We start from the raw sequence: 16259 nt of genomic DNA, 5'->3' as shown, positions 1-16259 counted from the left end.
AAAGACAACTCCCCATGAAGCTTCCAGGTGCTGAATGCCAGACCATGCACCACGGGGAGGCATGGGACATTTCCCAAACCTGGTGAGTGCAGGGATGGTGCATGATGAGGGGACATTGTCCTGCAGCAGCAGTGGCTGGAGCTGCAGACAAACCCAGGAGCATCTACTGGTCAGTAACTGGTGGTTCCTCCTGCAGCACCCGTACTGGCAGGCAGGCAGCGCACAGCCTTTGCTGATCAGATCCGAAAGCAATTCATGCTTGGAAGGCTTCCTGGAAGGCTCCTGGGCTGGTCAGAAAAGTGGCTGTGTAAAAATAGCCACCTCTTACTCAGCGGGCCTGCTCTGACAGAGGAGAGCAGTTGCCAGCTCAGCAAGGCGAGGGAGTTGGGACTCAGGAGCAAGTGGAGAGGAGGTGCAGAGGCAGGGGAAGGAGGAGGATGTGTGCTGTGAGCCTGCCGCCATGGCATCACCCCAGCAGAGTGCATGCAGCCAACCACTTTCGCTTGGCCATCAGCTCTGCTCCTTCCCCGTCCCACATCACACATTAGGGAAGATTGTGTGTCAGGTGCTGAGGAAGATTGTTGAGGACAAAGCCCGTGAGCTCAGGGATCCAACCACCCTAGGTGACCATGAAGCGGTGCAGCAAATCACAGAGGGACACGAGCACCTTGTGGAAGGGCAGAAGAGCTGCTAGCATGGCCCTCCCAGCAGCCACCTCCTTTGCTACAGAACTGGGGCCAGGGCCAGAAACATCACTGAGCAACTTGCTGTGCACAGTAAGTGCTCAGACCATACCTGCAGTCTGAGGGAACTCTGAGACCCTCAAAAGCTCTGCCTTTGCACAAATGTAGGGGGCAAGGGAGAGGACAGCATGCATCACAGAGAACTGTAAGGAGGAGCTCTGTTTGCTTCCTTAAAAGCAGAAGGCCAAAAGCTATCCTTGAGGTTCCTTGTGCCTTGCAAGAGCTGTGGAGAAAGGAAGAGACCAGCCAGGATAGGTGTATTACCCCTACCCCTGCTCTGCTCTTCACCACTAGTCAAGTCCAAGAGCACTGCCAACACACAGTCATCTCTCCTAAAGCAGAAAGAAAAAAAGCAGAAGAGGCAGAAGCCTGGATAACACAAACGGATTCTTCTCCAGGAACATGGATAACAGACCCTAGATTTTAATACAAAAATGTTTATTTGAACCTTAACCCTGTGTCTTAGGGAGAGGAGAGCCATGTCCTTTTCTGTGCCGGCCTCCTCCTCCCATTACAATGCATCCCTTAACTGCTTGGGGAGCCAGCAGCTCAGAATCCCTTTTGGTAGAACCAGAGCTCCAGAAGCCCATTCTGCAGAGCTGTACACAGAGCTGTCCCAGAGAGGCAAAGACAGCACAATATCAGGTTGCATCCCATCCTTGCACTGCTGCATCCTGAATGAGGGGAGGTTCCTCTGCCCATGGCTTATACGAACCCCACGAGGCAGTGTTGTCTTTTGCAGCAGCTCAGCCCCTTCCCCTGTGAAGTTCAGACTTGGCCGGGCATCCATCAGCAAAATCTGTAACTGGTTTTGCACCAAACGAATGCCTTGTTGGCAGCTGCTGGCTCTGCACTCCCAGTCTGCTCTTCAGAGCTCTCCCAGGGGTGCGCAGGTTCTGCTGCTGTGCAGACTCGGTCATGTTTATCAGCATCCTTCCTCAGATGGGAGCCGCTTCATCCTCTCACATCGCATGAGTTCCCATCTTCCCTCACCATGAAGCTTCAAAATCCAGCTGTGGAACTGCAATTCAACGACACAACAACTGAGGGATGTCCCTGTTGAGGGCGTGTTCTCCCACAGCGGGGCTCTGCAGCCTCAGCCATTCTCCTCTGCTCACCAGGCACCCTCTCTGCCTCCCCCCCTTGCCACCAGTCATGTAACGCCACCTCCCCTTCTCACCTTCTCCAGGCTGGGCCTGTGTCCCACGCTGACCAGCGTCATGCCCAGCTGAAGGCACACACGGTACAGCTCATGCTCCACCTCTTCTGTCAGGGCGCTGGTGGCTTCATCTAGCACTGAGAGACAAGCCGTAAGCCCCACACATCCCTCTTCTCCCAACTTGTCCTCTCCCCCTGGGCAAACGAGCAGTGACTGCTTGGGATATTTCACATGTTAAGTGGAGCTCACCAACAGCAAGCAAGAAGCCTAAGGACCTTGACTTTACTCTGGTACAGCTGCTGCCAGCCAAGTGGGAAGGCTGCCCTTCCCCACAAGCCCTTAAATCCACTCAAACAGCCCTGTTCACCTCATTCCTTTCCCTCAAAAGCTGCCAGCCACTGCCCTGTTCTCACCACTGTGAAATCTAAGCCGTGACCTTCCCAAGACGGGCTGCGTGCCAGAGCGCCTGGCTGAACAGCAGCCTCGTCACCTCCCTGGCCAAGAGCCCAGGTGCAGTAGCCAGGATGGCCTGGCGTGGCTTCCTGACAGCTAAAAGCAAATACTACTGGCCTGGAGCAAATGAATGCAATTTGTTTTACATCATCTCTACAGCTCTTAGTTGACAGTCCTCAGGTTCCTTCTGACCAGATAGCACAGAACAGTGCTGCAAGCTTCAGGAGATGAGAGGTACATGTATTTAAATGTGGCTCCCTGCTACTGACACTGGCTCTGTGTACACACATCTACCCTGGCCCCTCTGATAACTCCTCCAGTAGCCCCCCAGCCATCTAAATGTGCAAAGCAATTAGACCAAACTGCAAATGTGAGCTGCCTCTGTGATCTCTCAGCAGTGTTTCTTCTACCACTTCTTGTCCTCTTTTGCCGTGTTATAGCTGTTCCCAAGGGCACATCATTTCCACAGCCCCACGGAGGCTGGTGAGCTGCACACACGGCAGCTGACACTGTGCTTGTGCTCACTAGCACATCTGCTTCTTTACGTGGCAGCTGTTGAGCAGGCTGAGAGGGTGCTCTCTCAGGTGTAATTACACCTGGACCAAGAACACTCATTAATATTTCCCTAAGAACACGAGGTTTTACACAAAACCTCTTCATTTACCCCCTGCCACAAAGATAGTGAAATATTTTCACCTCTGAATCCTGTGTGTGCTGCCTAAAATCATCACTAAGACCGAGCATGCTCCCAAGCTGCCTCTGTACCAGCTTCTGTTTGTGCCGAAGGCACTGCCTTTCTTCTTCTGCAGTTGTTCACTCACCTGCGTATCTTGGCTGGAGGTAGAAGAGACGTGCAAATGAGAGCCTCTGCATCTCCCCCGGGGACAGGATGTCATACCTGCAGCAGGGTCGAGATTCAAAAATCTCCCTTAACAAAGAGAGCTTGTTTGCTAAGGAGCTTGTGGTTGCTGATACCGGAGACCCCAGCAAACGCCTGTCCCTGTGTGCACCCAGTGCTCCCCCTCCACTGTGCAATCAGTTTCCTGCAGAGAACATGGCTGCTGATGTTGTATTGATGCTTGGGGCAGGAACCTTTCAGCCCTGCACAGCCCACCTCCCACAAGACACAGCTGGACACAGATGCTCCCCAGTCCAGCAGCAATGTGCAGCTGCTTAGAAGCGTTCCCCAACCAGAGGGATCATCCAAATTCCCCCAGTGAGCTGCCTTACCAGTTCCAGTCCACCTGCTCATCCAGTCCTCCAGCCCTTTCCAGCAGATCAGCCTGCAGAGAGCACAGCAGATGTGTGAACACTGCCCCAGCCCTGCCAACCCCTCAGGGACGCAGCCCTGTGTACAACCATCCCCTTCCTGCTACCCAGTCTTCTCCTGCTTGGTCCGAAGTTGCTCCATACCCCTCCTCCTCTGCCTGTTCCCATGGACAGTCCTGTCCCAGCTACAGCCCAGTCCCCTGCGTGTGTCCAGCCCGTGGTCGTGCCGTGCTGCCACAGCACCTCATCCCTCATCCCTTCGTCCCTCTCGAGCAGCAGCGCCACCAGGGACTCACCAGCCCGGCCAGCTCCAGGAATCGCACGATCCTCTCATCATCTGCAGGCCCTGGGGGAGAAAGTGATTAAATACAGGACGCGTCTGCTGAGACCACAGCTGCAAGGGGGAGGCCGTGGGGCAGCAGGGAAGGTTTGGAGAAACTCCTGAGGTCCGCTGGAGCTGACTCAACCACTTATCTATACTGGGTCCTGGTGTGTCACAGATGGACACTGGTACATGGTACATGGAAACTGAGATAAAGGCAAACACGGCTTCCCATACGCAGGTTGTACCAGATGGATCAGACGAATCCCAGCAGCAAGTTTAGAAAGCAGCAGGGTGTCTCAGCACGGATCATAGTACAACATGCAGAGCACAGCCACCCTGTCCTCACTGCATCAAGAGAAAGCATTCTTCTTGAAGGCAAGGGACTGCTGAGCAAACCTTGCAGGGAAAAGCAGAGTGCAACAGAAGTGAAACAGCATTCCTGATGGGGCATGGGAGAGGAGAAGCTGCACTGGGCACAGAACAGAGAGCTGAAACCACAGGGTAGGCTAATTGCTGCGATGAATTTCCACGTACCTGACACTGGGTAGATCTCCTTCAGGGGGTAGATCACCTGTTGAACAGACCAACAGAAGCCCTGTCAGAGGGAGCTGGACATGGCCCATCCGAAACACAGCGGTGGTGGCACAAAGTCAGCCAAAAGGGAAGGAGCAGCCACACGCATCCTCCCTTTGCAGGCCTTCCTGCTGCACGCGGGTTTGCAGAGGCACGGTAAGAGCCCTGCAGGGCTGGGGCCAGCTGGCCCAGGGCTCACCTGCTCACGCAGGCTGCCATCGGTGAAGAACGGCCGCTGCGGCAGGAACAGCACTCCATGGGGGCCAAAGCAGGTCAGCATCTGGATGCTCCCTGCACAGAGACACACGCATGCTAAGCCTGCAGCGCCTGCTAGCAACTCCTCGCTGCCGCCATGGATTCGCCTTCGCATCCCAGAAAAGGCAGATGGGCAGCACGGAGCAAAGCGATGAGAGCCGCAGAGAAGTTTGTGATCCAGAGAAGGGACAGTTCAAATGGTGACATGTTTAATATCACAAGTGGCACTCGTCTTGCAAATTCTTGTTGCTACCTTCTAAACTCAGCTAGGACAGCCCTCGTTGAAGAAGAGAAGGATATGGAGACCTGCAGTCCTTACCCCGTGTGCTTTCCCAGAGTCCCCCGAGCACCCTCAGGAGAGATGTTTTCCCTGTGCCAGTGTTCCCCACGATCATCACGCTGTCTCCTTGTGAGATCCTGAGGCTCAGGTCTTTAATGAGCAGCTTGCCAGAGGATGGCACTGAGAGTGTCACTCGCTCCAGAAGGAAAGCCGTGTCCTTTGGCACTGCGTCCTCCTCAGAATAGCTGCTGGGCCACCACCGAGACAAAGGAGAAGAGACCTTAGACCTCCTGTGCTTCCATGACATGAATCCTGCCCCACACACCCCAGGTCACAGCGAGCACTGCGTTGCTTGGTCCAACCAACTGCGTGCAGCAGGCTGTGACACCAAGGGGCCACCTCCACCCAGTGACAGCCCCGCACACCGGCAGGAAAGCTGCAAGCCAACGTGCTGCTGAGGGGAGACTCAGAGACTCACCTGTCCAGGTCCCAGCCAGCTTTGGCTTCTGAGTAGTTTTCATTTTTTCTTCTGCCAAGACTCAGCAAAGTCTCCTGCAGTTCACCAATCCTGTGCAAACAAAAGGGTGCATGAATGCCAGGGGCAGCTCCTCACTTCTAACCTTGTCCATACTCGCCCACAAACTGTTTGTTATGTATTTAGCACAGACTTGGGCACAGCCATGTCCCATGACCTCTCCTGCAGAGCCCTGCCCCCACAGAAGCTCACCTGTGTGTGTAGCCAGCTACATCGGTCACGGTGCTGGAGAGATCGATGAGCTGGCTGAAGCAGCTGATGAGGTAGATGGAAACGAAGGCATTCTGGGGAGAAATCACATCCCAAAGCACCTCAGAGCAGGGTGTCAGCCTGCAGCTCACAGTCTCACAGCTCCCATTTCCACATCCCCACGGGCAGGGTCAGTGTATCCTGAATGTCACTCACTGCGGGTCTTTCAGCCCCGCTGCCACCAGCCTGAAGCCCAAACTTCCATCCTCAGTGCTCCACAACAGGGCCCAGCCATATGAATTTACAGCCCTAAGACTTAGGGCTGGCTCATGCAGTTGACACAAGCTCACAGAGCACATTTTGCCCCCAGCCCGGTGTGGGTCGCAACCCTTAGCTCACCTTGCTGACCAGGGCGCTGAGCTCTGTCGGACTCAGGTCACCATAGACCCCAGAAAAGATAGGAATGGCAATGACCACGTAGCTCAGGATGCTGCCCAGGTAGTCAAAGGTGTTGATCCCAACTGGGCGGAAGCACATAGGGACAAGGCAGTAAGTTGGGGTGGGAACCTCTCTCCCAGCCAGTACCAAGCCCACTCAAAAGGAAGACCCAGATCCCATCTCAGCCTCTCATGATGCACTCGAGCAGAAAACCGTATCTCACGGGCCAGCAGAAGCACTGGGGTGAAAACCCATTTGCCAAGCAAAGAGCTCCTTGGAACAGGCCCCAGAGAAAGAAAAACCAGCACTGCTGCTCTAGCAGTCAGGCTTCCAAGCCTGTGGGCCACTACGACAGAGCTACTCCATGCCCGTGCTCAACCCCCAGAGCTCCCCACTCACTGTAGAGCCACAGCTCCTTGCCAATCAGCTCCCTCTGGGTCTGCAGCAAACTCTGCAGCCTGCGGTTCGTGCGCATGTGCTCCACTCGCCCGGCCCTGTAAAATATGATAGCAACATGACTCCCGGACTTCCTGGGAGCACACAATGGGGTAAAAGCCTGGGCTTTAGGACTGAGACCTAGAGAGGGCCTCTTACTTCAGCCTCCAAGGTTTTTGTTGAGCTGGAACTGAACACCCATGAGATCCTTCTTGAAACACCAAGAAACTCCGGCTGAAATGAACAGCCCTGCAAGTTTCAGAGCACATGGGTGTTTCTGCCCCATACAGGAGCTGAGATGGGGCCACACACTATCAGCGAGGCTCAGGCCTTGAGCAAAACACACCCACGATTACAACACACAGTTTCTGAACAAAGCCTTTTTTGGAAGAGATGGACAGTGCTGCCACACATCTGGAGCCAGAAAGGAGAGGACAGAGGCAAAGGAGGTGACAGCAAGCAAATGGGCGAGGTGACCCCAGCCCCAAAGCCCTCCCTTTCTCGGAGCTTCCCAAAAGCATCAGCGTGTCCCCCAGCACCTGAGGGCTGTGCTCTCTGCACTGCCAGCTGTTCCCAGAGCAGGCAGCAGGGAGGCACATCCTGCTCCAAATCACCACCTGAGCAAAGTGTGGCAGCTCCTTCTGCTCGTTCACAAGGGCTGGGCTGCCCTCAGGTGGCAAAATGCAGACAGAGCTCCACGGTTTGCTCCAGACAATGAATTCCCATGGCAGCTGAACATTCAGCACAGACACAAGGAGATAAGGGCTGGGCATCAGGGAGCAGAAGTTTTGGCTGAAGTGCACAGTGTTGGTAGCTACTATTACTTTGCAGATGTGGAGAGGTTGTTGGATTGGTTTCAGCTTTTCCTCCCATTCACTTTCAAAGCAAGTTTGCCAAAGGTTAAGCAAGCAAATAAACAAAATGCTGACAATGCCGGTTTTGGTTTTCCTTTATCAAAACAATCAATGGTTCAGCAGGTACAAGAGGACAGATTTAACAGCTTCTACAAGCCTGGGAAGTCTGGCAATCAAAACGGGCCACTCACCACACACTCTTCCTTTTGCAGGATTCTAGGAATGTAACTCTTAAAAATTGTCTTTGCTTTTAGTTAACTCATGCCACAAAAACATCAGTTTTAACACAATTCGATTACGTTCTAGTTTCCTGCCAGATTAACTTTCTCTGCCTATGAACTGTACTGGAATAAGACAGTCCATTTTCTAGTTTGATAATTTATTTTATTTTTAGTAATAGAATATAAAAAACTTCAAAACTGCAACTTAACTAAGGGGATGTAATTAAAGTATCTTCTCAATTAAGAAAAATTAGCATAAACCAATAAGAATCAACCAGTCCACAAAGAAATAATTTAGACTTGCCAATGCAAAACAAGATTGATTTCAATTACTTATACCAAGGTTTCATGCCTGCCAATATTAATCTTTACCAAACTGGCAATTTTGAATCCTTGGGGATAATGCTGCAACACTTAAAATGCTCTGTCACTACAGTGAGAATGGGCAAATAGAGATCACAGTCAGGGAAGTCCAGAGATAGTGCAGCCCCTGCTTTCTTAAGCTCCTGGAAGAAGCATGATTGTACAACACACAGAGCAAAGGCAGACACGTGACAAGAGTTGAGCAATGACCTTCCACTGACCAGGCACCCCAGTAAAATTGTGGGCCTTTTGCTGGGCTCTACCCATTTCCATGGAACACCTTAAAGTTGCTCTAAACAGCATCTCAGCAGACCTCAGGGCATCACTAAGCGTGAAGGTGCTGCTGGGCTCCCAGCTTTATGCTCAGCTCTGGGAGCCTTGCTAATAGCCAGATAGAAATGGCATCAAGCAAATCCAGAGAACTGCAGTGCAGCGCCAGGAGGGTCACGGCACAGGCTGACCCAGAAGAGCACACAGAGATAACGAAGCAACGCAAAAGCTTGGCACAGCCCCAGAAGACACACAGATTTGCAGCAGCAGGATGGGGCCAGAAGCAACCTGCAAAAAGTGCCCCAGGGGAACATTCTGACAAGATGCAATGGGACCTTGAGCAATCTTCCAGGTAAGGACCATGGCAAAACACCAGGAAGGGTCTCTAAGCCAGCACCAAATCTGTAACAAGCCTCTGGGCATGCTAGAAGGCAGGCAGAGAGCAACCAGCTGTCTCCAGCTGCTGTGAAGCATTCCTGCAGGCAGTGCATGGAATGCAAACACCGTGGCAGGGAGCAGACGCTCTGTGATGCTGCACCTGCAGCAGGGTGGAGGGGGCAGAAAGCTCAGGCTGCAGCAACAGCACTTGGACTCCTCTGGGATACAGGAATACACTGAGGATGCTCCGAGCTGGCAGGATCCCTTTTCTACCTACCTGTAGAAAGCAGCTGGTTCTGCATTGACCCGAATCTGCATGTGCTTGAACCTGAACAACACAAAAAGCATCATCAGGATCATATATAAATGCCTAGTGAATTATACAGCCAGCACCCTTGCTAAAGGTAACTCATCTTGCATCTGTCAGAGCAGTGATCTAAGGCATCTCTCAACAGAAATATTCAACAGGCTCATAAAGGCACTGAAACCCAAACCTTAGCGCAAGGTGACATAATTCTGGGACATTTGTTTGGTATCATGCTCACTGCGGGTCTTAGGCCTGGGGGATCTCTTCCCCTTGGGAATTTACTACCCCAGAACCTCCACCATACAAAATCATCACAGCCCATGTCTGGGCTCTCTGTGCCACAGCAGCTTCTGCTGTCCCCGGGTGCCCCAAGGCACAGGGAAAACCGCAAAACTTCCCTGAACTGAACCAGTGGCACTACCTGACACGATGCAGGGCACCAAAAGGAGCGCTTGGGGCTCAGCAGACTGAGCTGCTGGGTGTCTCTGAGCTGGGAAGCAGCTGACTGCATGTCTTGGACAAGAGATGTAGCTGCAAACATAGCACTGAACAGGGACTAAAGTGCAGCTCTTGCAGGAGCTGCCAAAATAGGCAGTGAAAATGCTGCTCCACTGTGACTCACCTGAAATCCCCCTCCAGCTTTTCCTGCTCCACAAGTTTAGACACAATTGGGCTCATCAATACCTTGTTAACGATTGTCCCGATGACGAAATAGCCAAAGATGCTCACCGGGCCTAGCCAGCCTGTGCTGCAGAGGAGAAAGAGAGGTTGGCTAAGCCAGACAGAAGGACACCCCTGGGCTGTCAGAGCCCGCAGCTGTCACCTCTCTTCGCCTTCACAGGACTCTGGGGGCCAGCACTGCACAAGGCAGAAATCCCTTGGTAGAGCAGAGCCCCGTCACCCACACGTACAGTGCCCCTGCAGTTACAGCAGCAGTTGTAAGGTGGGTGCCAGGCTCCAAAACAGAGCAAAGAGGTGAGCTGAGGGGTCAGGGTGGGCCCTTACCTGTGGAAGCACTGGTACGTGTAGTAGGCCAGCGTGAAGGGAGAGATGACGAGCTTGCTGGCCATGGAGCTGAGCTGCTTGCAAAACCTCTCCACGTCCTGGCTGATGCGCTGGTCCCTGCCCAACACAAAGAGGCATCGGTGCTGTTAAAGCCCAGAGTGAGAACCAGCTGGTGCAGGGTGTAGTACCTCCCTAACAGGGCACAAGCCGGGCTGTTTCACTGCCTGAACTTAGGACAAGGGGAATGGGAACAACTCCATATGGGAGGGACCTGCAGCCTGCCTCATGCTGCCCCACTAGGAGACAATTGCCATGGCTCAGCACGGCCCAAGGGCTTTCCTGGCACCCAGGAAGGACAGCTCCTGTTGTGACTGTCACCCCATTCCTTGTGTTAACCCGTTGCTCCCCCTTCTGCAACACTGCCTGCTCTGTGCTGAAGGTCTCTGCATCCTTGTTCATTACTCCCTGGTCCCTCCCCTGTATTAACAAAACCTCTGGCTTTCCCCCAAACCTTTAGTATTGGTGCTGCAACCCCAGGCACCAGAGATACTGGGGCTGGTTAGAGCACAGGGCAAGCCCTAACCAGCTGCACGGTATTAGGCAAGTCCTCCAGCAAAATCACCCTTCCAGTCAGCAGCAGGTCCCTTTGCTGCAAGGAGCAAAGTGTGCTCACCCTCCCACATCCCACAGCAGCAGCCAGAATCGCACCAAGCCTCCTTGTCTCAGCAGCAGCAGGCAGGTGGGTGACAGACCCCCAGGTCCCACGTGCCCCACTGCTGGGCAAAAGATGAGCTTGGGGTAACTCGAAAGGATTTTAGTGTATATAATCCTTCAGTGTCTGATCTGTCCAGAACACATGGGTAAGGGTTTCAGCCTCTGATGCTCTGAGCTCAGGCAGAAAGGTAATGAGTGTGGATGCAACAAAGAGCAAGGCTGGAGTCCTTGCTTAGCCATTCATGCAGATATGACCACAAGGACATTTGTCTCTCAGCTCTTGTGCAGTCCTGGAGCAGCAATGGATTCAATCTGGGGGCAGCTCCCACCCTGACTGACATTACAGTCATTATTTTTCCTTTTCTTAGACTGTAATTGTTCCCGTGATGTTATCATTTAACTCATGCTGTAAACTCATGGCAGGATATTGCTTTTTATGAGCTATTAAGCAACACGTACTGATAACACACAGACATCAACTCAAATGCCCTGCTAGGAGCCACGGTGTTTGTATGACACTCTAAGCCCACTCTTCATTCCCTCTATAAGGGAAAGAAGGATCACACAGCGCATCTAACACTTAGCTTGGTTTGCACTGCATGTAAGCCAATTCACTGCCCTAATTCATTCTCTAAATATCTCCTACATGGAAAAAAATTCTCATCAGAACTGCAAGATAAAGAGAATTCTTGTAGTGGCATCAAAAAGGCGCTGAACAATAAGATTGGATGTTTGAGCAGAAGCAAGGGGTTGATGAAAAATACTCAGCAGCAATCCCACACTTTGGGTGTGCTAAGGTCAGGAGAGCTGGCTCTATCACTGTGGAGCAGATAGACCCAGTTATCTCATGCATTTCACTGCACAATGTGAACACACTCCCTGGTTAAAAATAAACCTTAAGGACAGTCATGTGGTGAGGGGCCCCTGTGCTCCCCTTCCCCCAGCCCAAGGGAAAGACGGGTGTGTAGGGGACCTTCCAGCCACGGCCAATGTGTTACACAGCCTGGGAGGAACCGCAAGCCTTAACCTGTCCTTGCAATTCCATTTCAATGAAGATGAGAGTAATTTCACCAGCTGCTGGGAAGCACATCATGAAGCTGTAATTTCTTGTTTGGCAATAGGGCTGCTTGACCCTTTCCTTGTTTTCTGCTGCCCCAGGCACAGCTGTTTGTTCTTACCCATGCTGTCACTCAGCACTGGGCTAGCAGAGGCAGCCAGGGAGCAGGTCTGGCTGAAAAATTATATAGGAAAAGGAAAAACGTATGACATATCCTGTACCATTTCTCATGCTGTGCAATGAAAGAGTAAGGACAGGCCACCAGGAGCACCAGGAGCAGAAGCACAGAGGCTGCTTCAGTCCCTTGAACTGTCAGCAACAGCTGGGAGTCTCTGCAAGGCAGTCACTTCTCATGTGGACCCCACACTTGGTCACCTCATGTGCCATCACTGTGCTAAGCGGCACCAGAGCAGTGAAAGGGACAAGACCACAGGTGCCCCCTTCAGGGGAAGAGAGATTGTGGTCTTGACACAACTGTATAAAGCCTCAAAATTTGGAAAAAGTTTTCTCCAGGTTTCTAGTTTTTCAGCAAGTATTTAATAACAAGTTCTTTAAATTCCAGAGAGGAAAAACAAACCAAAACAAAAATCTCTCCTCTGAAGTGCTATCTAATGTAGGATCTTTAACTCTTCAAACTGCATAACTGTGTCAGCAGTGCCCTGTGTGCAGAGTACAGGCTGAAAGGCCGAGGTCAACGTGACACTGCGAGGAAGGGAGGTGTTTGATCTTTTCTGCTGAGAAAAGCAGTTCTGCAGTAACCAGGACAGTGCAAGAAGCAGAACTTCTCCCTCTCTGCAGCTGTGTCAGCGGCTGCTACAGAGGGACTAGAAGATGATCTGAGTGTAGGCTGGCATACCAGGAGGGCCTGAATGCTCCTCCTTCTCTCAAATTTCACGACAACCCTGACATTTCCTTCCTAGGAACAGGGAAGAGGAAATGCAGCCCTCAGAGAGCAAAACAAAGCCTTTCCTGAATGTGGCTTCCACGGGCTATCAAAACCACTAAAAACCCTACTAAGCAAAACTGTGTTCAGACAGAGACTGGTGGTTGAAGTTCAAACTGAATGCCAGGGACTGTCCTGAGCGCACTGGCTGCGTGAAGACAGGGAGAGGCAATGCTCTCTGCCTCCAGACAGGCCCTTTGCAACATCACACCACGTGCCAAGAGCTGAGATTGCGGACTGATTGGCTGATAGCAGCGCTAGATCCCTATTCTGATGGCTCTCCATTTTCCTTGCAACAGAAACATCCTGCCTACAAAACCTTCAAGGCCAGTGGTCACGGGAGTTCCCATCGCCAGGTACCACCACCCACCCAGGTTGGATGGGTGTATCTGTGTCTAGGTAGAAAAAAGCTCCTCTGGCTTAAACCCCTACCCAGAGATACAGAGAGGTCAGGAAAAGGCGAGGAGCAGCTCAGGAGAAGCCAAGCAAGAGGATGAAAGAAGCTGCAGGCAGCCTACGGGTTATCGATGTCCTCGTGCAGAACATGCAGGCTGTAGTAAACCTGGCCCTGGAAGTAGCAGCGGTGGAGGTATTCGGTGAGGGATTTCCTCCAGCTCACGTACATCAGGTTGCAGATAAACTGGTCGAAGCTTTTTAGCTGGAACGGAGGCAAGAAGACAGATGGGAAGGGATAAGCCAGCAGAACAAGCATTTCCCAAAATGAAACAATTAGCAGTTTGCATCAGCGGTCACATAGCTGCCCAACGGGGCTAGGGCAGACCCAGATCCTTCAACGGGATCATGCCAAGAGCCACGGGCAGCTGTCCCCTCCCTTCCCAAGACGAGGGAGCCTCTGGCCTGTCTTACCGTGGAGTTCACCACGATCAGGGTGAGGGCGATGGCAGTCAGCGCTTTGAATCCGGAGAAGTCCTTGTTCCCCAGCACCTCGTAGTACTGGCTGGGGATCACGCCGACCTGATAAATAACCAGCTGCTCTGGAGGAAAGAGGGAAGCACAGGATGGGAAGGAAGGACGGTGGTGTGGTGAAAAAAAAAAAGGGTTTTGGGGGGATTGAGGAGCGCTCAGCCCAACGTGCCCTGCTCCCCGGCTTACCCAGCAAGGCGACGCAGAGCAGCGTGAGGAACATGAGCGCGTTGCGGGACGGCCACTGGGGAAACAAGACAGCCTGGATCCTCAGGAAGCGCCGCAGGAACACCACATCGAGCTGGGGCCGGGGCCTGGCGAGAGGAAGAGCCGCACCGGGGGTGGACGCGAGCTCTGCGAGCCATGCGGCACCCCAAAAAAAAAACAAAAACCCCCAAACCCGCTCTGCCTCACCGGCTACCGGCCCCGGCGCCCCGACCGCCGGCGCTGCCTCCCGCCATGATGGCGCGGCCCGCCCCCGGGCTGTCCCTGCCTAAATATTCATAAAGCTCGCGAATAAAGTGGCGGATATGCAGGAGCCCTCCTCGCTGTGGAGTAGCTCGCTACCGACAGGCTCAGGCTTCCATGGCGGCCGGGAGCGCCACCTTGCGAGGCGGGGGGACAGCTCTGAAGGGAAGGGGATGGCCGCTGCCCGACCTTCCCTTCAGGGCTGTCCCCCTTTCACTTCACCCTCTCGCCCCCTCTGGCTTCCACCCCTCAGCCCCATCTCCCCTGTCCCTGCTCCAGGTGCTTCCAAACACAACCCAGCCGGAGCCCTAGCGAGCAGCGCTGTCCCTAAGCAGCGTCCCTCCCTCCCTGCCTCCCCTCGCTGCTGCTGCTCGCGGTGCTATCAGCCCTGCCAATCTCCCTGGTGACTCAGTTTTATGCTCAAAAGGACACTTTTCTCTCAGGTGTTGCACCAGCCCTGGGTGATGGTTGCTGACGGAAGCCATATCCTATTGCGGTGCGATATGGTGGCTCTGGATGCAGTGTGTCACCATGCCGGGCATTACCGGGACAATGACCCCCGTGCTTTGCCTCATGGCAGGGGGCACTGCTCCCCTTCCTCCCCTGCCCATTAAATGGTTTCCCAGCACCAAGGCATCCAGGGGATCCGACACAGAGATGTGATGGCCAGGGTGGTCTGCCCCAAACTCTTCCTCCTCCTCCCTGCCCTTTGCCCATCCCTGTCAGCTCTGGGACCCTCTCTGAGGCAGCCCTGATTGAGCACAAAGGAGCGGTGCCTCCCCACACCTCTCCACCCCCATGCTCGGAGCAGCACTCAGGCATTTACATCTTTTACAGCACTCCCCTCTGCCTTCCACCTTTCCTCCCCAAAACCAGTGTGGCCTTCTCAGTGCCTGCCCTCCCTGCTGGCTCTCCATATCTGTCCATGTCCCTGTGGCCTCCTGAGCTCTGAAGCAAGCCGGAGCTGCCATGACCACCAGAACAGACACAGAACAGCAGTCTTGACTTGCCAGCTTTCATCCCCTCAGTTTTCCCATCCCGAGTCTTTCCTCACACTGCTGGTTTTGCGCAATGGTTCGTAATGAGGCACTGCCAGAAGAATGTCATCTTCCTGGTTTTTCCAAAATTCAATCCACCGTTTCCTGCCCATTCCCAGTCTCCAGCTTCTTCATACACGTCTATACGAGCTTGCAGCTCCTTCAGCTTGCTATCACTTGCAGTCTTTAGCCCTGTTTCTATTCAATAGTAAGTAAAGGGCATTTGGCCAGGTATAATGCATTCTGAGCTTTATCTCTCTCTATATCAGTGCATGAACTAAAACAATTGTTTTTCAGCAGGACTGGCCACCTGAACTCATCAGCAGTCACCAACGCTCCCGTGCCACCACAAAGCAGAGGGTGGGAATGGAGAACCGATGGCACCAGGCTCATCCTGGCTGAAGCCACCCTGGAGCCGCACCATCGGCTCCCGCTGTGCTATCTTAATGATCCTGTCTTTTCCCCCTCCATGCTCTGTGCCTTAATTAGCCTTTCCCCCTCCTGTGGGCCCAACTGCTCTGCTTTCTTTTAAATCCTTCTTCCCCGTGCTTCGCCTCTAACAGCATCTTTCTACTGTACACTTCAAAGGCTTTGCTCACCACATCTGTCCTGGCTGGCATTGGCCGGCAACGCCCCAGCAAAGGCCAGGTCTGCCATGAAATCGCAGTCATTGAAAAGACTTCAGGCCCTCTGGGAGAGGAGCAGGGATGGGGGAGGAGGGGTGGAAGGATTTTCACCATTTCACCTCTGGGAAGAGCTATTAGTAACACAGGAAAAGCAAGGGGGAAGCCAGCCCCCTCCTCCCACCACCCTCCCGCCTAGGGAGCCTGCTGAGGGCAGAGTGCTTTTATGTGCAAGTGGGAGGGAAGGAGAGTGTTAGGGCTTCAGAGGGAAACGCTTTGATCTTGACTTTGAATCCTCAGCAGTTCCCGGCTCTCCCCCACCCCTCCCAGGGACCCCAGGATACGGCCACAGCTCCTGCTCCTCACTGGTGCTGAGGTGCAGCGCTTGCTGTTTCACAGGGACTGCCCTCCTGCCCAAGCAGGAGCATGATGCCTCTGGAG

At 53.3% G+C, this 16259-nt stretch overlaps 1 protein-coding gene across 6 annotated transcripts; it reads right to left on the bottom strand.

Annotated features, from left to right (window-relative positions):
- Nucleotides 1–1164: 1164 nt before the first annotated feature.
- On the bottom strand, nt 1165–14354 carry ABCD4 (ATP binding cassette subfamily D member 4). Of its 6 annotated transcripts, none has more exons than XM_068683231.1 (19): nt 14105–14329; nt 13880–14004; nt 13634–13761; nt 13285–13424; nt 10053–10169; nt 9670–9795; nt 9018–9068; nt 6619–6713; nt 6181–6302; nt 5785–5876; nt 5536–5625; nt 5097–5305; nt 4722–4813; nt 4484–4520; nt 3921–3970; nt 3586–3638; nt 3177–3253; nt 1924–2039; nt 1165–1764 (listed from the first exon to the last, which is right to left on the bottom strand). In XM_068683231.1, exons 1-19 carry the CDS (start codon nt 14149–14151, stop codon nt 1669–1671), a joined length of 1863 nt encoding a protein of 620 aa, XP_068539332.1. In that variant the 5' UTR covers nt 14152–14329; the 3' UTR covers nt 1165–1668. The 6 variants fall into 6 exon arrangements, with proteins under 6 accessions (XP_068539332.1, XP_068539334.1, XP_068539338.1 ...); XM_068683233.1 differs by having other exon boundaries at nt 5097–5302; nt 14105–14325; XM_068683237.1 differs by lacking the exon at nt 13285–13424 and having other exon boundaries at nt 9670–9790; nt 13634–13756; nt 14105–14354.
- Nucleotides 14355–16259: the final 1905 nt, after the last annotated feature.

Source organism: Anas acuta, chromosome 5 (genome assembly GCF_963932015.1).
Source record: "Anas acuta chromosome 5, bAnaAcu1.1, whole genome shotgun sequence".
Classification (NCBI taxonomy): Eukaryota; Metazoa; Chordata; class Aves; order Anseriformes; family Anatidae; genus Anas; species Anas acuta.
Note: the sequence above shows the minus strand (reverse complement) of the source record. Positions and strands in the feature narration are given on the sequence as shown.